Source organism: Xenopus laevis, chromosome 4S (assembly GCF_017654675.1).
Source record: "Xenopus laevis strain J_2021 chromosome 4S, Xenopus_laevis_v10.1, whole genome shotgun sequence".
In the NCBI taxonomy this organism is placed as follows: Eukaryota; Metazoa; Chordata; class Amphibia; order Anura; family Pipidae; genus Xenopus; species Xenopus laevis.
The window spans coordinates 117,675,562-117,698,187 of record NC_054378.1 but is presented as its reverse complement, the minus strand read 5'-3'; the positions used below and the strand labels follow the sequence as shown (position 1 = coordinate 117,698,187).

General features: G+C 40.7%; 1 protein-coding gene across 2 annotated transcripts in view; it reads right to left on the bottom strand.

Moving 5' to 3' along the window:
* The window catches only part of il17rc.S (interleukin 17 receptor C S homeolog), a 58,405-nt gene that overhangs the window by 24,947 nt on the left and 10,832 nt on the right, over window positions 1–22,626 (bottom strand). Inside the window, exons 2-8 of one of the 2 annotated variants that reach the window (XM_041561755.1) lie at window positions 9,533–9,554; window positions 8,787–8,825; window positions 8,438–8,593; window positions 7,532–7,657; window positions 5,742–5,869; window positions 2,464–2,575; window positions 2,300–2,344 (exon numbers count right to left, since the gene is read on the bottom strand). In XM_041561755.1, the coding sequence (XP_041417689.1) occupies window positions 2,300–2,344; window positions 2,464–2,575; window positions 5,742–5,869; window positions 7,532–7,657; window positions 8,438–8,593; window positions 8,787–8,825; window positions 9,533–9,554 (628 nt within the window). The remainder of the gene's footprint in view (window positions 1–2,299; window positions 2,345–2,463; window positions 2,576–5,741; window positions 5,870–7,531; window positions 7,658–8,437; window positions 8,594–8,786; window positions 8,826–9,532; window positions 9,555–22,626) is intronic. The other variant, XM_041561756.1, reaches the window with a different exon arrangement.

Here is a 22,626-nt window from a genome sequence, read left to right as displayed (position 1 = left end):
TATGTATATATATATATATATATATGTATATATATATATATATGTATATATATATATATATGAGAATGTGGATAAATGGATGCACACCGGGATTTTTTTAAAAAAGTTAAAACTCGCTTTTATTTAAATACTTAAAACATGGTCAGGTCGACCATGTATTTAAATAAAAGCGAGTTTTAACTTTTTTTAAAAAATCCCGGTGTGCATCCATTTATCCACATTCTTATATGAAAGCACGTTTGGATAGCACCTGGGTTGGATTAACTTTTTCCTGAATGGTGTGCTGAGATCCAACTGGACATTATATATATATATGTATATATATGTATATATTTTTTTATGTATATATATTTTTTTAAGCTATAACAGCCATTTTGTATTAATTATAAATGTCTTAAACTGTGGGGTAAGTGCAATTGTATCACTATCAACTCGTTGCTTATAAACATCACCTTCTAAAGGGCAAATATTTTAGGTCTCTTTAAGATAATTTCCCACTGGCAAAAGAATAATCTCCATTGGAACTGAGGAATTTTTGTCTTGCTAATAAGATGAAGATTCTCTTAATTTTGTATTAGGATAATGACCCATAGGGTACTGTGATGCTAAAAGGTGAATAAGGGCATTTTGCTGCTATTTTTTGAATGAGCTCAGAACGGTCAAATTGCTCTGCCAGCCACAGATCTAAAGCAGACCTCACAGTTATAGGGGGGCCGGGGAACAGGGGGCCCAGACAGCATCTGACTGGGAGCCCAGGTCCCCCCACGCCGCAGCCTCAGGGTAGAGTCCTGCGCAAGTCCATTTTTTGGAACCTGTACCCGCAACCTGCAATCCACAACCCGCATTCTTACCCAATTGGACCCACTACACGACTCACAAGTACCTTATCCGCAACCCGGAACCACTAACCATCAAGAATCGGGAAGTGCTGTCATTGTAAACCTGAAGTGACATCATCGGAAGTAGGCATGATCAGAAAAAAAGGAGTAAAACAGGAAGTGCTGTCATTGTAAACCCGAAGTGACATCATCGGAGGTAGGCGTGATCAGAAAAAAAGGAGTAAAACAGGAAGTGCTGTCATTGTAAACCCGAAGTGACATCATCGAAAGTAGGCGCGATCAGAATAAAAGGAGTAAAACAGGAAGTGCTGTCATTGTAAACCCGAAGTGACATCATCGGAAGTAGGCGTGATCAGAATAAAAGGAGTAAAACAGGAAGTGCTGTCATTGTAAACCCGAAGTGACATCATCGGAAGTAGGCGTGATCAGAAAAAAAGGAGTAAAACAGGAAGTGCTATCATTGTAAACCGGACGTGACATCATCAGAAGTAGACACGATCAGAAAAAAGGAGTAAAAATCGATATTGAGAAGACACACGGCCCGACCCGCAAACCCGCAGAACCGCCGACCCGTGTCTATACCCACACCCGGAACTTCTACCCACAGGGTACAGCAGGTTTTTGCAGGTAACCCGTGGGTACCTGACCCGCTGCAGGACTCTAACTCAGGGGCCCCCCACACCATCCCCGGGCCCCCCAACCGGTACAATCTGCCGGTAAACCACTTTCCCTGTAAGCCGTACGTGCATGCATGCATACGTTCGACGGCGGTCCGGGAGGTAAGGAGGCAAGGAGGAAGTGCAGGCAGCGGGCCTGCGCACATGAATACCTTTTGCCGGCACATCCGGGAGGTAAGGAGGTAGTGCAGGGAGCGGGTCAGGGCTGGCTGGATCCAAAAGAGCCTGGGCCCACAAGGTTTTTTCCAGGTGTCCCACCGGCCCAGTCTGACCCTGGGCCTGGATTGTGGGGTCTGCTTCCTCTACCACTAATAAGAAAACACCTTCTTCCCCAGCCACTTTCTTACCGGCGAGGAAGGGGTGCAAGTCGGGGTGGAGTCGAGCGCGGGTGTGGGCAGAGTCAGGTGGGGCGTGGGCAGGGCAGACGCGAAGTGGGAGGAGGATGGGGATCAGAGTGCACTGGCCCCTCTGAAGGTTTTTTTGCAGGGGGGCGGTGCACTCCAGTTGCACCACTGAAAGCAGACATTTCTTTCATTCTTCAGAGAGGCAAGGAATTGCTTTGGTGCACTGTTGTGACATGCTTTGCTGAACCCTTAGAATTTTAGCTCTGTTACTGCACAAACTATATGCATTATTGCACCCGCATCCCTGTGCTGCCATCTGCCCCCCACGCAGCCGCAGGGTCTGTTTTCTCTAAATTATGCCACTGACTGACTTAGTAAGAAGGCATCAAAAAGTATTTATTCACTGGTCCACACTTATTCGAAAGGGACACAAACCTACCTTTGCAGAGCGACACTTTATTTGGATCTCCCAGATCTAAGCACCCTGTAGAGGCAAGAGACAATGAAATCAATGAAATCTACTGCAACATGTCCAGGGGAAAGCCACTAGTAGCAAGCTTTTGGGTAACTCAGGATCCACGTGATGAAAAACAGATCTCATACCTGGCACAGAATGGTTGATTTTCAGTATATCGTGGTACCTCGGCAAAGTGTATGCCAATATATTAAAGTTTTCACTTAGGTGTCCATGTAAGCAGCTGTACTCTAGTTTTCCCTGTGTAGAGATAGAAATAATTAGCTGGTAGATTGTGTTTCAGCAAGAAAAGCATCACCATTCAACATCAGATATGGGGGCTTATTTATTAAATGATTATGATCAAAACATATTTATAAAGCACCAACATATCTGCAGCGCTGTATAAAAGAAGAACGTTTAAAAGAACATATTGATTACATGCAAAAAAAAAACAAAACAAAACAACCGATACAAGAGGTAAAGTTGACCTTGCTCAATAGAATTTACAGCAAATCTTTGTTGAGGTTTTAGAGGTTAGAGGTTTTACTATTTAGCTGATTACTTGCAGCAGACTAAAATAAACTGTATTTTTTATCAAGCTGCTCACATGAACTACTCAATGCAACAGGTTACTTAAAATAGGAAAAACAGACACAAGTCTGGGCAGAGGAGTAGGTGTTCCCTTTCCCTGGGGCGCTACTTGTTTGTGGCAAGGAAAGGTTATAGGGTACAATATAGGGGGCATTTGCCTGTTTTACATATGTCCTTATGGAAAAATGCTGATTTACAAAAGACTGATTATGTAATAACTGTTAGACTTTGTATACATTAGTGATGCACAACCTGAGGGTCTTAATCTGTTTTTAACCCAACATCCGGCTAACAGCCGAAAGGTGGCATTTTAACATCTATGGGGCAAATTCACTGAAGGGTGAATTTTTGACAGCGACGGTTTTGTTGCCACAACGTGAATTCACTAAAATGCAAGTTGCGTCTCGGCAATCGAACGCTGGCGAATTCTCGCTACCGTTACTTCGGCTGGGCGAGCATTTCCTAGCGAATTTTCGCATTTCTGCCAAAAGAAACTTCGCTAGCACGCTTGCGCTTAGGTTAATTTGAATAGGGCGGGTACATAAAAGTCTTTTAAAAGGAATTGTTCAGTGTAAAAATCAAAACTGGGTAAATAGACAGGCTGTGCAAAATAAAAAATGTTTCTAATATAGTTAGTTAGCCAAAAATGTAATGTATAAAGGCTGGAGTGATTTCATGTATAACATGTCAGTCAGAATCCAACTTCCTGCTTTTCAGCTCTCTTGGTTTACACTGACTGGTTACCCTGGTTACCAGGCAGTAACCAATCAGAGACTTGAGGGGGGCGTCATGGGTCATATTTGTTGCTTTTGAATCTGAGCTGAATGCTGAGGATCAATTGCAAACTCACTGAACAGAAATGTACCATGTGGCCCCCCTTCAAGTCGCTGACTAACTCAGAGTTATAGAGCTGAAAAGCAGGAAGTTGGATTCTGGCTGTTTTATTAGACATCTGTTCACTCCAGCCTTTATACATTACATTTTTGGCGAACTAACTATATGAGAAACATTTTTTATTTTGCACAGCCTATCTATTTACACAGTTTTTATTTTCACACTGAACTATTCCTTTAAAGTAATGTTGGTGCAAATGCTTGAAGTGGCCACTTTTTCAAACACGTGCCCAATGAGCCATAATAAAGACAGAAGAGATCCTCTAATGCCCTAGACATGAGCCCACCCTTAAACAAATGTGACATGCCCCTCAAATGTTAACACAAAAATGATAGTTCAGACTATCCTGCTTCTTTAACTTTAAAGCATTTCCGGCATACAGGATATGATGCCACTGACATAAGATTGAGGAGAATGTAGCTTCTTTTTATCAGTTTTCCTGGTCTGAGGTCATACCTCCCAACGGTCCCGTTTTTAGAGGGACAGTCCCTCTTTTGACAGCTCAACCCACAGTTTCTCGTTTGTACTGGAAAGTCCTGTTTTTCTCTGCGCCCGAACAGCCAGAAATAGAAACAAAGTTTCTAACTTAATTGGCTTTTGGCCGAGAGCCCAGAACTGCCACAGCAGCAGATAAGCTACTTTGTAACAATTTCGAGATAAGCAAATAAGTAATTGTAACAATATAAGATAACAGGTCCCTTGGGAAAAGATGGACTCACAGCTTAAAGGGCAATTCACCTTCATTAGCAAAACTGTAATAACTGGAAAAAAACCACAGAAATATGTTCAAACTTTCATAAATTGCCACATTTTATAAAAGTAACATAATAATTAGGGGGTGTGGCCACAAAAACGGGCTTGGTCAAAAAAATTTCGCCACACTATGTGCACCAACTTTTTTGTCCCTCTTTTTATTTAAAAAATGTTGGGAGGTATGAGGTGACGAAGAAAACTCTGATGAAAGAGATAACGTTCAGTAAAATTCGCATCTTAGTAAATTTGCGCAGTAACGACCGTTCGCCAGATCGGAAAGTCGCCTGGCAATAGGGTGCGAATGAACGCTAGCGAATTGTCCCCTACGCTTGTTAGTAAATTGGCAATGTCCCTGCGGATGGGATTTCTGATTGACACGAGCGTCGGCCACTTCAACCTTTAGTGAATCTGCCCCTATGAATTAAACATGCTTTATTTTGTTAACTTGTTTGTGTATTTTTTTAAAGCTCAGTTCTAACATGGGCCTTAAACATGCACAGAAGGTAGGAAACCAGAACCAGATCAGAATCTTTTGAACATTCTTCGGTGATTGCCATCAAGGAGCCTGGGCCCCAGGTGTGAGGAGGCCAAAACGGTGGTGCAATTTTATAACAGCAGAGCCGAGGGGGACAAACAAGCACCCGAATTGTTCCCCCCTATTGAGATGGAAGGTGTTAATTCAGGGTTTGCCCATGTCAAAGTATCACCAGCATTTAAAAGTAATAAAGCCCTCTAGTTTACATCAAAAACAAAACATCACTGTGTTGCCAACCAGCCTTGTTCCCAAAATCCTGTATTTCTATTATTCTTATTCTGTTTCATTTCTGTGCCCTTCCCTATTTCTTTTATTCTGTTCTCTCTTATTGAAATGTAGTTCTCCTTTCTGCTCCTGGTTAACTGAAGAAAACAGGAAAAGATTTGGGTTTTTCTATTTAACATTTCCAGAGTTACTATTTCTCAAAAGCATTTACAGAGTTCAAGCACAACAACTACACATAAACTTATAAAGGAAAAAATCTGCGGGGTCCAGTGGTCCGTGACGCCAGATCAGCAGTTAGCTTTGACTGGTCTAGAACATATTCGATTGGCTGCTCTACTGCTTGACCGATGCGACATTTCCCTTTGCAATTACAGAAAGCCATAATATCCTTCTAGTTTAGCAGAAGGGCAGAGACTGGATACCTACCACTTGCACTGTGCCTGTACGAGGGCTGAAAGGTATAGAAGATATGGGCATTCGTACATCCACCATGATGCAGCAACTGCTGTGGGGACCGATCTGGGATATGAAGAAGTTGGCACAGATGAATGAATCTGTTTACAAAAAAATAAAGATTAATGGAGAAATATTTAAAGGGGTTTTCATTGGCAAATATATTTGTTATGAAAATGTAGTTCCAACAAATGAATTTTCCTTTCAACTGGCCACATGCACATAGTGTACAAATCAGCTAATCTATCCAGGTGGCAATACAAGCAAATCTTTGATATGGCCAAATATTTACCCTTCAGGGGCCAGGCAATGATTGTAACCCTTAAGGGGCAAGTGCCTCCTGAATTGTGGTTTGCTTCAGGCCTTTGCTGTGTGGATTATTAGATCTATCCATTCAATATCCGAAGAAAACCTTATTATAGCATATCAGTTGGAAAGGAGATTGTTGAGCTTCAGTCTGCCAAGTCTGAGAATCTGTCCTGACCAAACATTAGTGCATATACAGGCAAAATAGTTAATACAGGAATGGTATCCCTTATCCGGAAACCCGTTATCCAGAAAGCTCCAAATTGCAGAATGGTTATCTCCCATAGACTCCATTTTATCCAAATAATCCAAATTTTTAAAAATGATTCCCTTTTTCTCTTTAATAATAAAACAGTAGCTTGTACTTGATCCCCGCTAAGATATTATTAATCCTTATTGGAAGCAAAACCTGGTTTTATTTAAAGTTTAAATGATTTTCTAGTAGGCATGATGATTCAAATTACAGAAATATCCGTTATCCAGAAACTCAAGGTCCCGAGCATTCTGGATAACAGGTCCCATACTTGTAGTTAGGGATGCACCGAATCCAGGATTCGGCCTTTTTCAGCAGGATTTCGGATTCAGCTGAATCCTTGTGCCTGGCCGGACCAAATCCGAATCCTAATTTGCATATGCAAATTGTGGGCAGGGCAGGATTTCTCGTGACTTTTCGTCACAAAACAAGGAAGTAAACCAATTTTCTCCCACTTTTTCCTTTCCTGTCCCTAATTTGCATATGCAAATTAGGATTCGTATTCGGTTCGGTATTCGGCCGAATCTTCCACAAAGGATTCGGGGATTCGGCAGAATCCAAAATAGTGGATTCGGTGCATCCCTACTTGTAGTATTTGGCTGTTTATTAGGTTGGTTAAATCGGACAACAGACAATTTGGCTCAAGTATGGCTGCCTTTACAGTTTAGTTCAGGAGAAGAGTTAAAGTGATACTGACACTAAAAATTTTCTTTTCAAAATATGAATGTTCATTAAAAGTTAACTATAGGTCGTTTTTTTGCTGATAGTTCTGCTTTTGTAAATAATTATAATTTAAAGTTCATAAACCTGACTGTTTTGCCAAACTGATTGTCCCTTCTTAACTTGTCAGTTAGTGTCTAATGCTAACGGACTCCTGCTGCACAAATATGGCAGCCCCCTCATAGAGGAACATGGGGGTAAGAAAGGTCATGTAAAAGCATCAGGCAAATACTTTTATGGCAAAAGTATAAATAGCATTCAAAGACAATGTTATGATGGATATAAAAAAAGGTTATTTTCTGGTGTCCGTTTCTCTTTAATGGGAATTCATGGGAACAAACTGGTCACTGAAAAGTGGGTGAGGGATAGATAATTCTTATTGGCAACATCGTCATCACCAAAATCTCTAAACATCTGCAGTGCAACATGTACAAAAGTAAGATCAAGGTTCTGGTTAACTCTCAGCACTTCCAGCAGCACATACCGTTACTGTGAAATCGAGTCTCTAAATACTGGCTTTCACTTGAAGCTTCTTCTTTCTTCGTCCCCTCTTCATCATCACCTTTATCATAACTATCACAGTCTTCACCTTCCAGTGCTTTCATTCCCTCTAGAGTGAATGTAAAGTGAATTTAAAGAGACAGAACTTTATCATATCAGCTTTACTGTGCTCCTAAGGCTGTGTTATGTGGGATTGTTGAAATCCCTTGTTTATTATATGTACTACAGGGGCTGATTTTATTTATTACCTGTCCTGGTGTTATTGAGCTACAACCAGTGCCCCCTGTAGCTGTGTTGTCTACAGTGATATTCTTACCTAGGGGCACATTTACCTAGGGTCGAATATTGAGGGTTAATTAACCCTCGATATTCGACCGTCAAAGTAAAATCCTTCGACTTCGAATATCGAAGGATTTTACGCTATTCCTAGGATCGAACGATCGAAGGAATAATCGCTCGATCGAACGATTAAATCTTTCGAATCGAACGATTCGAAGGATTTTAATCCATCGATCGAAGGATATCCCTTCGATCAGGAAATTGTTAGGAAGCTTATGGGGACCTTCCCCATAGGCAAACATTGGCCTCGGTAGGTTTTAGGTGGCGAACTAGGGGGTCGAAGAAATTTTTAAAGAGACAGTACTTCGACTATCGAATGGTCAAATAGTCAAACGATTTTTAGTTCGAAGTCGAAGGTCATAGTCGAAGGTCGAAGTAGCCCATTCGATGGTCGAAGTAGCCATATTTGACCATTCGAAATTCAAACTTTTTTTCCTCTATTGCTTCACTTGAACTAAGTAAATAGGCCCCCTAGTGTCAAGAACGGCACTTGCAATCATTGTTATAGTCTATACTTGACTCAATGTCCAATACATATTGTGTAATCTACCTGTTAAATAGGTAAGTGATATCTCTAGTTCCACAACCGTGCAAGGAAAACAGTCATTTTCAGATATGCAGTGAAACTCTGTCTTGGAACTCAAGTTTGTAGGAATCAAGATAGGCGAATCGGCTTCATCCTTATCACCAGGGAGGCACCATGCATCTGAAAAAATACAAAATATATAAAAATATATATAAAATAAATACCAGGTAAGGTAGCCTTAATGCAATTTGTTTAAAATTGATTGTTCAAGTTGTTAATAAAGTTGGGTGGTGATGATTTGGGAAGTAGGCCATTCTGTGAGTGTTAGAATCAGGGAAAGAAGCTGGGCCAGATTAGGTTGGGATAAAACTACCTTTGCAATAGCCAGAGTGCTGCCCACAGGTTGTATCTGCTGTTGAGACAATAAAGCAAAGTTCTGGTTAAGAAGCCAAGCCTTCTATATGTTCTTTGTGAACTTTACAAGCAGATGAGGGGGAAACAGGAATTGTTTCGGTAAACAACAGTTTAAAGGAGATACAAACATTGAATGTAATATCCTGTCTCCCGTTTATTTGAACTGAATCAGAAATAAATGTGCTGCTACTATAGTGGTTTTCTCAAACCACCCAATATTTTCTCTTCCCCACATTACAACAGCATTCAGCAGTTCTTGGTTATGCAAAATACTCCTTACTGCTGCATATCAGAAATGTACTCTAAAGGCCCCCATACACTGGCTGATAAAAGCTGCCAACAGACTGAGTTGCCAGATTATTGGCCCGTGTGTAGGGCCATCCAACGTGCTTCCCCGATCGATATGTTGCTGAAAGTCAGCCAGATCTCGATTAGGGTAAAAATTCCTGTCGGATTGTGCCCGTATCTGTGCGTTTATGCAGTCCCATGATCCGAATGCCCGTTCGGATGCATTATGATCCGATCAGCCCGATATCGTCCATTTCAATGTGGGCATATCGGAAAGAGATCCACTCAATTGGCGGCATCGCCAAACGAGCGGATCGCTACGTCTATGGCCACCTTAATATGCCTTGATATCTGCTTTTCTACATATTACTCCTCTCTATGGAATGCAAAAAATCCAGAATCAAACGCAATACTTACTTGACGAAGTGCAACTCAGGTCCTAAAATGAAAAGAGAAGAGAAGTAAATAATATGGAAATGCCAAGTTACATAGGCAACCTGCAGCACTGTACTTTTTGCTCAATTACAACTTCCAGGGAAAAATAAGAATTGTAGATAATTATCTAGTTTTAAAAGGGTTAATCGCCTTCCCCCTTTTTTTTCCAGTTGAGATGGTTTTATATTGTTCACTATAAACAAAGACTTTTTTCCAATTGCTTTCCATCTTTTATTTTTTACAGTTTTCCCAAAATTTAAGTTTAAAATTTAATGTTCCAGTCTTTGGTGTTTGAGTCTCAGGAGCATCTGAACTGTTATAATTTGCTTCATTTAATTGATACAATTAGTTGATACATTTCTCAACAGCATCTCTGGAATATTAGCAACTATCGTATCAATTCTAACAGTTGCCTTTAATAAAACTCAGAGATTCTGCTCAGCAGGGACAAAGATAAGAAATGTGAAAGAGTCCACGACCCCCACCCCAGAGCTGCTTTAGAAGGTGAAAAATTAAACTTTACACTTCAATAATTAAAAAACGGTCAGTAATAGAAAATAGAAAGTAATTGGAAAAAGGCTTTATTTCTGGTGACAATCTGAAACCAACTGAATTGCACAAGGTACAAGATTAATTTGTAATCTAGGAGTCATTTATGATTTCTGACAGTATATAAAACCAAAAAACTCAAGACCTAGTTATATGGGTCAGGGAACTCTGACTATCACTCATATTATAAGGGATTATATACCCCCTACTGTAAATGATAAGGATATTAGAAGTCACTGAGGGGTTGTTCTGTGACCATATAAAGGCTCAAGGCTGCAGGCTGAGTTATACAGGGAACTCGGAGTATCATTAACCCTTTATTATTATTATGACATGTAGTGATTGGTTTGCCAATACAGTCAGTTCAATTTTATTTGAAGACCTCCCGGATTTGATTATGTTTCTGAAGGACAGGCCCTTGATTCCACAACTAACCAGGCACCAATCCCTCCCTGTAGCAGCTAATATATATTAACTGCAAATCACTTCAAGGGTATGTGCTGTTAGTGTCAAAATCAACATATCAGGTGATATGATAACCAACCATCCAGCACCAGCACAGCAACAAGGTATTCTAGCTAAATGTTTAGCCCATTGCATTGAAAAATTCCCATTTGTATTTGGGTTGGAGCCAAAGAAAATGCTAAAACCAGTTTCAATAAATTCCATACAAACGACAAATTAGTTAGACTGTGACTGCTAAAAACATTTGTGGCTGACTTCGTAATGGCAAAGCAGCAGTTATACATTGATTACTCCTGCTAAAGGCAAAATTAAGCTTATCATCAGTGTATATTATCTATGGTTTCCTTTTAAAGGAGAAGAAAAGGTTAGAACTAAGTAAGCTTTATCAGAAAGAACTATATAAATACACCAGTAAAACCTCAAAAGAAACACCACATTTCTTTCCTTCTATTATGTACACATGGGCGTCTGTATCAGACTTTCTGTTTTCAGGGCTAGGGCTTGAGCATGCTCAGTGTGCTCCTCTCTCCCCCTCCTTTTCCCCCCTCCCTCCTCCCCTCCCTGCTGTAATCTGAGCCCAGAGCTATGAGTGAGCAAGGAGAGACTCAGTGATGTCACACCAAGCTAATATGGCAGTTGCTATCCTAAACAAACATAGAGCTCCTAGCTGTTTACTCAGGTATAGTATAGCATTCTACAGAATAAATATAGTGTTATAGCTTGCACTATTGTGGCTAATCTATTGGCAGTAATCTTCCTCAGTAGCTTTCCTTCTCCTTTAAGCAAAACACACACACCTGTTATTGCCATTTTGCTTAATAGATGGGATAACCAGTAGCTCAATCTCATGCGAGTCTGCAGTTTTCTTTAGACAGAGGAGAAACTGCTGCACACAGACACCATGCTTCTCTTGCTTCAAGAAGACAAAACTTTATTAACTTGTCTGCATTAGCAGACAAAGATCATGTCACATGACACTGTATCAGTAGCAGATCAATATGGGAACTGTATGAGAGCACACACACTAATAAATATCTTAACACGTGTTTTTATTTGTTCCGCACAGAACCAGAGTCAATCTTTCCAGACGTGTTGTCCAGAATGCTTGGGACCTGGGGTTTTCTGGATAACAGATCTTTCCGTAATTTGGATCTTCATATCTTAAGTCTACTAGAAAATCATGTAAACATTGAATAAACCCAATAGGCTGGTTTTGCTTCCGATAAGGATTAATTCTACAAGTACAAGGTACTGTTTTATTATTACAGAGAAAACAGAAACAACTTTTAACGTTTTGGATTATTTGGATAAAATGGAGTCTATGAGAGTCAGCCTTTCCATAATTCAACACTTTCTGGATAACGGGTTTCTGGATAACAGATCCCATACTTATATATATGCTTCTAAAATTACAGTTGATCTGGCTGGACTTTCACCTTTAGAACAACTCTCACCAAATAATGATACAATGAGCATGGGGACCATCAATAGGGTTCCTAAGGGATGATCATTGTGTGAGTACCTGCCCCCTCCCCGTCCTAGCTGCTCCCAGCCCTGACCCCACCTCTCTGCCCTGACCCCACCCTTCAGCCTCTCCACTATACTAGGCCCTGTGGGAACTATGGACCCCAGACCAGTCCCCCCGTATTCTTTATGATAATTTGCCACTGCCCAATAATCCTCTATTACAGGACATTGGAGGGCTACTTAGGTTTCCAATGTTTGCCATGATAAAGAGTGCCCCAGACGCTCATTAGCCAGGAGGTCCAAGTATGAAACATCTGCATTGGCCCAAGGTAATTAAAGAGACACACCTTGACCAATAAGGAGCTCTCTTGCCATGGACCAAGATGACAGTGCCTCCAGAGATGGCTGATAAAACTTTTGGTACTACACCTATCTAAAGAAGAACATTCAAAATAAATGTTGGTGAAGGAAGTTTTGAGATAAACTGTTTTGGTAATGTAAAAAAAGTTGCAAACTTTGCACAAGGTTTCATACCCCACATCAACCAATCAGCAGTCTGCATGGGCTTGTTACCTATTTGAAAGCAAATTAGTGATTGACTGCTATAAGGTAGGGCTCTTACACATGGGCGTTTTTTGCTGCGCTCCCCTGCATTCTGCTTTCTTCGTTTCAGCCGCAGGGGGGCACAGGAGTAGACACACTCAATTATTGTCAAGGGGGCTGAACTCACACAGACGCATGTAAGCGCCAAACGCAGGTGGAATGCAACATGCTGCGTCCCACCAACGTTTGACACTTACATGCGTCTGTGTGAGTACAGCCCCCTTGACAATAATTGAGTGCGTCTACTCCTGAGATCCCCTGCGGCTGAACAGAAGAAAGCGTAACACAGGGGAGCGCAGCAAATAACTCCCGTGTATAAGAGCCCTTACAAAACTTTTTTGCCCTTTCCCAACTGTTAAAGGGGTTGTTCACCTTCAAACGCTTTTTTTCAGTTCAGTTATCTTTGTCCCTGCTGAACAGACTCCCTGAGTTTTATCAAACAAGACATATAGGATAAATGGGGGAAAAAAATTATTTTGTAGGCAATTATGAGTAATATATGATGTTGCTTTTACATAATGCTAAAAATTAATTTTATCTTTTAAAATAGCCCCTTTATTTGAGCTCCCTATAGATGTTCTCTGGTCCCTGTTTCAAATGAGGGGTGGGTGTGTCCTAACAGTCCCTGCTAGAACCACAGTAGGAGGGGGACAGCCAATCACAGCACTGCATTCACACAAGCACAGACAGGCTTCAGTTCCCTATCAGGTCCTGCTAGCTGCTGATTGGTTCCTGTCCTACAGCGCAGTGAGCTGAGAGCCGCTGGCCCCCCTGCACAGCCTGGGAATTCAGGGAGCAGGAAGTGGAAGGGGAGGGAGAAATTATTAGGGTTTTTGCAGAAATATTCAATAAATCAGCCGGAAACACTACTTATTAAAGCACAATTCTTCTATATCTAAATGAGTAGTTATGCACTGGTACATTCTTATTTTTTTTTACATAAAATGTCTCCAGCTGTTAGAATTGATACAATAATTGCTAATATTCCCCCACAGATACTGCTGAGAAATGTATCAGCTAATTATATCAACTTAATGTAGCAAATGTATCAGCTCATTGTATCAAACTAAACTAAACTTCAATTTTGGGACAACATAAAAAATAAAAGATGGAAAGCAAGTCTTTGTTTAGGGTGAACAATCTGAAAACAACACAACTGAAAGTGTCTGGAAAGTGAAAAACCCCTTTAAACGGAAATTCGCCAAATTAACATACTTTACCATTAATACAGAATCCAGTTAAGCCCCCTGTTCAGTTCTGCACGTTATTTATCAGCTCAGACGTGGGATGTGTCATAATTTCAAGCAAGTTAAATTAACTACAGATGCCAAGGAATAACAGGGCCATAAACCCTTTGTGTCATGAGATTTTATTTACAACAAAGGTTAATGTGTCACTGTGACTGTTCCCTTCTGTGTTCATCATTTGTCTCACATAGTTCAACAGTAAAAAAATTCTTTATTGAGATAAGAAATATTTTAATGCGTCAAGCTAGGAAAGATATTAAAAATATCACTAGCTAAGTACCTTCTGGCGCCCATCCAGTTTTGATTTAGCATGTCACATGACCACTAGACAAATCAGTTTAAGAGTAGGACTACACGGACGATTTTGTAGCCATCCGACGCGCTGCGCAAAAACGCAGGCGTCTGCATCCGACAGTCGTGTTGCGTCAAATCAACGCTGTGACACCATCCGACAATGCATTCACTTATCTTATTTCTATCGCATCCGATTTGACGCCTATGTTTTTGCGCAGCGCGTCAGATTGCTCCAAAATCGTCCGTGGAGTTCCTCCCTAAAGGAGAACTAAAGTTTAACTAAAGAAACACTGCACATGCTCTGAGCTGCTGTCTGAGCTTAGGGACCCACTCACAATATACAGTACACATAGAATAGAAATGTCACAATATAAGGCTGATTAGTAATTAATACAGATAATTACTACATGGCAGCACAGAAACCAGTGCAATTAGCATCAGAATTTAATAATCAGCCCTGTAGCATCAGCTTATATTACAGGGGAACCTCATTTTCTGCTGGATAATTAGTGACGAGCACTAAGCTTAGCTTCTCAACAGCCAATCAGAGCCCACTGAGCATGTGAGTGTCACAGACACTTTCCAAGATGGTGACCCCCTGTGACAAGTTTGAAGTCCTGGATCATTGCTGCTATTAACAAGCTGAAACTTTAGGCTGATGCAATAAGGTCATTATATAAAAAATGGCATTTTTAGTCAAATTAATTTTTAGGGTTTAGTTCTCCTTTAACAAGGGGTATAAAAAAAAAAAGCAAAACCACTGAATGCTTTAAAACAAAGAGGGTCATTTTAAAGTTACTCCCATGTGAAATAAAAAGGCACAACGTTTGACACCAGGGACAGTAACTCTTAGCAACCGATAAGATTATTGTTTTTAAAGGAAAACTATACCCCCAAAATGAACACTATAAAGCAACAGATTCAGTTCATATCATATTAAGTGGCATATTAAAGAATCTTACCAAACTGGAATATATATTTAAGTAAATATTGCCCTTTTACATCTTTTGCCTTGAGCCACCATTTTGTGATGGTCTGTGTGCTGCCTCAGAGATCACCTGACCAGAAATACTGCAGCTCTAACTGTAACAGGAAGAAGTGTGGAAGCAAAAGACACAACTCTGTCTGTTAATTGGCTCATGTGACCTAACATGTATGGTTTGTTGGTATGTTTGTGTGCACTGTGAATCCTACGATCCCAGGGGGTGGCCCTTATTTTTTAAAATGTCAATTTTCTATTTATGATTACCCAATGGCACATACTATTAGAAAAGTATATTATTATGATAATGGTTTATTTACATGAAGCAGGATTTTACATATGAGCTGTTTTATGCAATATCTTTTTATAGAGACCTACATTGTTTGGGAGGTATAGTTTTCCTTTAAAATGTTTTTCTCATAGGCGACCACTAAATGCTACCTGCTATAGGTGATTAGACCTGAAGCAAATTTACACCATACTTAACCCATAAGGGTAAGGGCACACGCTAAGATTCGGGGAGATTTAGTCGCCGGCGACAAATCTCCCCAAAAGCCTTCCCTTCCGGCTAAAATCACGTGAGGGAGCAGTTCGTTTTCCGAACTTTCCACATGAGGCAGCTTCAGGCGACTTCAGAAAACAGAGTGATCCGGGGCGACTAAATCTACCCGAATCTTAGTGTGTGCCCTTACCCTAAAATACACTTGAGGGCACTTACGTTACCCTGGGGTACAAGACACACAAGTTAAGCGCAGGCGGGGGGGACGTCTAGGTGCCTTGGCTACCCCTCTCCAATACAGTGTGGACTAATGTAGCCAGAACTGTATTCTAGGGATGAGTGGAAGCACTCCAAAATGAATCTCAAAGACCTGCAGTAATTTGTACAATGCAGTAAGCAGTATGCAAAAAAAGGCCAATTGTTGCAGTTCTGCAGTCTGCATTGTAACTGACCCCTGCTCAGGTGTAGTTAACTATAGCAACCAATCCGTTGGTAGAATTTACTGGCCACCTCTTACAAAGCAAACATGTTACTGCACCTGGGCAAACTTAGTGGCTTTTATTACATGGAGGTTACATTCTTACAATGCACACATGGGAATTTACTGCTGCTGCCGGTTCTCATGCTTTTCACTGCACAGTTTTTTTCACAGTGTTGATCTCAGCATCCCCTGTGGGTCTCACAAGTGGATATCAATGATGAACACATCAAAAATTGGTCTGATGACATTTATTTTCTCCATTTAGAGCTTTTACCCATGGGAGTTTTTTTCCTGCGTTTTTTATGCGTTTGATGCATGTTAAAACGCAGGTTTGAGAGTGAAAAAATGCGTTCGCTAGTTGATGCCATTATATTCTGCCAGGCTGTACTCATGAGTGTTCTGAGTTGCGTTTTACTCCATTTAAATTTGACTGCGTTTGTTTAGATGCATCATGCTGCAGTCTCTTGAGCTTGACGCATGTTCAGCTATCAGAATAGAGGGCTGTGTTTGGAACGGAAAGAAACACACATAAGCTGCATCAAAAAAATATAATATAATATGCAACGCAATATATGTGTTTTTTCATACTCAATGGGGCTCATTTATAAACACTGGGCAAATTTGCTCCTGAGCAGTAACCTAAAGCAACCAATCAGATAATTGCGTTCACCCTGCAGCTGACTGAAAAAAGCTAATCACTGATTGGTTGCTATGGGTTACTGCCCAGGAGCAAATTTGCCCAGTGTTTATAAATAAACCCCACTTTTGTGTTAATTAACAAGAGAGCTGAGAGAAAGCAAACGAAGAGGCAGAACTTGCTGCTAAGTGCTCTTTATTGCACACAATAATTTATTGTGCAATAAAGAGCACTTAGCAGCAAGTTCTGCCTCTTCGTTTTCTTTCTCTCAGCTCTCTTGTTAATTGACCTCATTTCTTACACCTGGAGCGGGGGTGCCTTGCTGAGATTGAGAGCATAGCTGCCAGTTCCCCAGTCACCCTGTTATATTGCCCACTTTTGTGTTAGTGTTAATATCCACTGCGAAGCTATAAGGGCTCTTACTGACGAGCGGTTGTAGCTGCGCTCCCCTGCGTTCCGTTTTTCTGCGTTCAGCCACAGGGGAGCGCAGGAATAGACGCATTAAGTTCTTTTCAATGGGGCTGTACTCACACAGGCGCTTGTAGGTGCCGAACGCAGGAAAAACGCAGCATGTTGCGTCTCAACCTGCGTCCGGCACCTACACGCGCCTGTGTGAGTACAGCCCCATTGAAAAAAGCTTAATGCGTCTATTCCTCCGCTCCCCTGCGGCTGAACGCAGAAAAACGGAACGCAGGGGAGCGCAGCTTCAACGCTCGTCAGTAAGAGCCCTAAAGCACCACGGAACGATTCGCTTCCTTCTTCCTCTTTCTTCGTGCGGCTCCACATTTGCAGTAGAACGAAAAGCTGAACATTAACTAAAAAGTCGGCTAATTCTTCAACTGCGCATGCGTCTGCCCTGGGGAAATTTGAAGAAAGAAGAAGCCGGAAGAAGATCGCTCTGTGGTGCTCACTGGTATAATCCCGAGCCGGTGCAGTTTTCTGATAGGAGCACTGGCCGGGGTTTCAGGTAAGTCAATACAATCACTTGGGGTGCCTAACATTTGGCACCCCCAAGTGCAAGATGACTTTCCTTCTCCTTTAAAAACAATCATAAAATCCAGAAAAACATCAAATGGGATTAGGTAAAGTGAGGGTTTCTCTGTAAAACTGATGTAAAGTTCAAAATAATGATTTGAAAATGCAGGAAAACTCGCAATGCTTCATGAAAAATAACATTCCCTAGGGATAAGCAGGGTCATTTTAAGGAAAATGAGAAGGGAAGACAAAATAAAAGGTATAGTCTGGGAAAATAAAAAAATCGGGGTTTGAATGTAACAGGAATCGTTTTATCTCCAGGTCTGTTAATCAACTACAAACTGCTTTCAGTAGCAAAAAATATATATAACTACTGAACTTTGTACTTCTCCGTTAATTTTAAGGTAGTTCACCTGCAAATGAACTTGGACAGTGATAGTCTGAGATAATCTGCAATCAGTCTTCTTATGTCATTCTTGATGTGTTTCAGCTATTTGTCTGCCTCTGTTCAGCCTGAAATGTAAAGTACTAAATGTATGTGAACCGTTATCTGGAAACCCGTTATCCAGAAAGCCCCCTATTATGGAAAGGCCATCTCCCATAGACTCCATTTTGTCAAAATAATCCAAATTTTAAAAAATGATTTCCCTTTTCTCTGTAATAATGAAACAGTAACTTGATTTAAACCAATCTATAATTAATCCTTATTGGAAGCAAAACCAGCCTATTGGGTTTATTTCATGTTTACATGATTTTCTAGTATGGAGATCCAAATTACAGAAAGATTCCTTATTCTGTAAACCCCAGGTCCTGAGCATTCTGGATAACAGGTGCCATACCTGTACTTAATTGGTGGGGTTGTCCCAGACCCCGGCAACCGCTAACCAAATGAATTGTATGATAAGAAAGCAAACAACTTATTATTTTGGTTCTATATTACGTCTTCCAGTTTACCATTTAAAATAAAAACCACTGCCTGGTTGCTAGGGTAATTGGGAGCCTAGCAACAGTTTCAATGGCCTCTTCTTTAGGCGATATATCTCCACTAAATGCCTTCATACCGGCTAGAATGCAAATCTCAGACAGGGTGGCACATGGATCGATTCGGCTTTCCGAGGTCGCCCGAAGTTTCCTCGGAAAACGAAGTGCTCCGAGTGCCATCCCGCTGGCCATTTACATTCTAGCCAACGGGAAGGCAATTTGGGGAGATTAGTCGCCCTAATAATAGGAGATTTGTCGCTGGGCAACTAATCTCCCCGAATCTTTGCATGTGTCTCTGCCTCTACGTGACTGAGTTGCTGTACAAACTAGCCTGATAGCTACTATATAAACACAAGTGACTGCTAAATCCACAGGAGAGTTTCACACACTAGTAATAACGGCTTTTATGTACCAAGCCTTGGACACCCGAGGTCTCTTTGTGCGTGAGCTCCCAGGGCACCTTTGTTTGCTTATTAAACAACATTGGGCTTATTGTTTGTGCTGACAATGAATGTGTAACTTCACTTCTGAGCCATAATATGGAATGAGGAAGGTCAAGTTCAAGAGCACTCAATGGGCGAGGGCTAATACTGTTCTCTTTATAATCATACACACGGCATGAATACAAATCCCTCCTTAATCACTCACCCAGGACCAATGCATCACAGTCACTTTAGTTGTACTATTCTCTACCCTATTCACCTGCAACAAGAAAGGAAAATCCTGCTGAGGGACTACAGGCTATTTAATAGCAGCTTACCGGCACCCAGTCTCACAAACCCACAGAAAGAAATTTGTAACACTGCTTTATACTTCCCAACATTTGAAAATTGGAAAGAAAGAAAAAAAAGATCTTCCATGCGTAGCGCAGCGAAAGTTTTTGACCGCACCCATTTTATGGACACACCCCCTGAAAACCATGTCCTTTTTACAAAATTTAGCAGATAAGACTAAGGCAGAAGTCTAAAAACATTTCTGGGGTTTTAGAGCCATGTTTTATTTATTACATTATTTGCTAATGAACTGAAGTCGTCCTTTTTGAGTCTCAGTTTCCCCAAAGACTTGCTTATGTTCAATAGTTACAATTGTTTTTTTTTTTTTAAATAGTTACAATTGTATCTCAGTGCAGGTGCTGAGTGTTCTGGACTCTCTGCCAAAAAAGCCTCCTATTTCAATTAAGTTTCAGAAACTGTGTATCTTTTTCTGGCGTCCGTGAAGAAGATCAAAGAGAAAAGGGACTTTTCAGTAAGAAACTCGAGACTGCCGGCTGAGCTCTAAAAATCTCGGGACTGTCCCATGAAAAAAAAGGGGACAGTTGGGAGGTATACTGTATTATTAGGAGAAACAGGTTGAACTGCCGTATGCCCCACCAGCAACTTGTAGCACAGTACTGTTACTGTGCACCCCAAATTATGACTTTTTAAAAAATATTTTTCTTTTTATTTGAAGTTGGACCGGGAAGCCCAGGGCCCACCGGGGCTGTGCTGTCTCAGGGGCCCCTGCCGCAACCCCCCTACAGTCAACCCCCCTGCAAACACATTTTTGCTGTGACCAAGGTTTTAGAGGAAGGGCAGGGAGCGGGGCCCACGAGAGCTGAGACCCACTGGGATTTTCTGGGTGGCCAGCTAGCCCAGTCCGACCCCGCCCATAATTTGCTGGGAGGAAGAAACCAAAATATAAATATAATGTAATACAAAGGTATTTTAATGCCTGCGGTGCACAGCAACTAGATGCAACAAGACATATCTAATAAGGTATGAGATAGTAAGTGCAAGATAATGCAATAAAGACCTATTCCCAGGCATCTAATATATATATATTTATATATATATATATATATATATAGAATTTCTATCCAACAAAGAGGTCCGCACTCTCAGGTCTTAAAAAATCAAAAATGGTTTATTAGCTAACGGACTAACGTTTCGGCCTCTCCGAGGCCTTTCTCAAAGTACAGATAGATACAAAATGAAAGCAATAAATACCCTTGGTGGCAAGAAAGGTTAATTGGCTGACATCATCATCATCATCATCACTGTGCGTCAAGTACTAAAGTTTTTAAATAACACATATAAAACATATTTTGATATCACATTAAAAATTTGAGACACATTTGTATTAAAAACCCCCATTTTAACTAAATAAGGAGTAAAATCTTATTATGTAACAATATAGCAAACTGAGTTGCAAATACTTCTTTGACAACGCACAGACAAACTGGCTGTCTTGTTTATGTTACATAATATTATAATATGAGTATAGATGAAAGGTCTAGTGTTTATAGTCCCCCAGATGCATTAACTATAAATATAGCAGAAACCTAAGAAATAAATATATACATAGTGGATGCAGTCCCAAAAGCAGGTCAGGTGTCCTTGTTATGTGCACCCGTGTTTATTTTATACTTTTCGACATTTTTCATCTATGAAAGCTGCTACCATGTTTGGCGCTACAAGGCCACTATTGGGATTGACGTTTTTACCCCTTCTCTTTGAGGTCGGTAATGGTCTGTGTATGGGGGGTAACAGTCGGAGCCTATAACAATGGCCGACACTTTGGACGCTATGATATGTACCCACCCTTATATGACCCCCTCCGCAAGTAAAGATTACTTTCATCGATTTCAGATGATATACAGAATAGTAAAATCCGTCACCGCAGACATTGATTCAAGCTACTGAACCTTGGATACAGACCGGTATGACCCGCTGTATGGATGGCGCTACAACTGAATTGATGGCTACCGCACACAACGTGTTACAAGCTAAGAAAACTGCTCCACATATACGGGTCTGTATGACTTGCTACAGTGCTGCGTCTATACAAAGGCGCGAGAGTATTTGAAATCCTGAAGCCGGCGTTCAGTGGTGAGCCCAGTCATACATTACACTTACCGGGTCTCGGCTGTTGTTGTGCGATGGAGCTGCATCTGACAGCTGCCTCCCGGTGGGGATCCGGTCGTCCACCTTTGTGGTGCGTGTGTACTGGGACGGAATTACCCCTACACTACGGGAATTGTATTTTTTCTTCCTCTGCACAGGATTCGACAAGTGTTAACCACTTAAGCAGCTAAGGTGTAATAAGTTAATGTCTGCTGTTGAAATAAGTTAAGTCCCGTTGCCCAGAGGTGTAAGCCACCCCATTAACCCAGATGATTATACCTACGGCTACCATATGGCTGTTTTGGACGTTATGGATATTTGGACTGAATAATATGGCCCACAAGACTTGGGGATTTCTTCACATTACTTTAGCGACTTTTGGGGTTTTTTATATATTTTTTATATATTTTTTATATATTTTGCATTTTTTATATATTTTGCATTTTTTATTTTTCTCATTTCTTTCACATTCTTCATTTTTTCATGCATTTATTGTTATTTATATTTTGAATGACATACATATCTCGATTGAGGATCTGGATATGATAATTTATATGCACATTTCTTTGAGTATATATAGCCGCTCATTATGCTCATTGTGATATATTGAAAACACGGGTAGCGGTAATATTTTTAATCTAAGGGGTTATTTTACACGTATTGGTGACATATGAGAGAGTTAGTACACACCTTCACTTGTGGGATGATGGGTGATCTTATAGGCACTTATCTATTTAATACATCATTGACATACTATCGATGGGTTAATGTTAGAAGTATATTGACACACAGGGAAGGGGAGGTTGGTGCTGCATAAATTAGCACATAACAAGGACACCTGACCTGCTTTTGGGACTGCATCCACTATGTATATATTTATTTCTTAGGTTTCTGCTATATTTATAGTTAATGCATCTGGGGGACTATAAACACTAGACCTTTCATCTATACTCATATTATAATATTATGTAACATAAACAAGACAGCCAGTTTGTCTGTGCGTTGTCAAAGAAG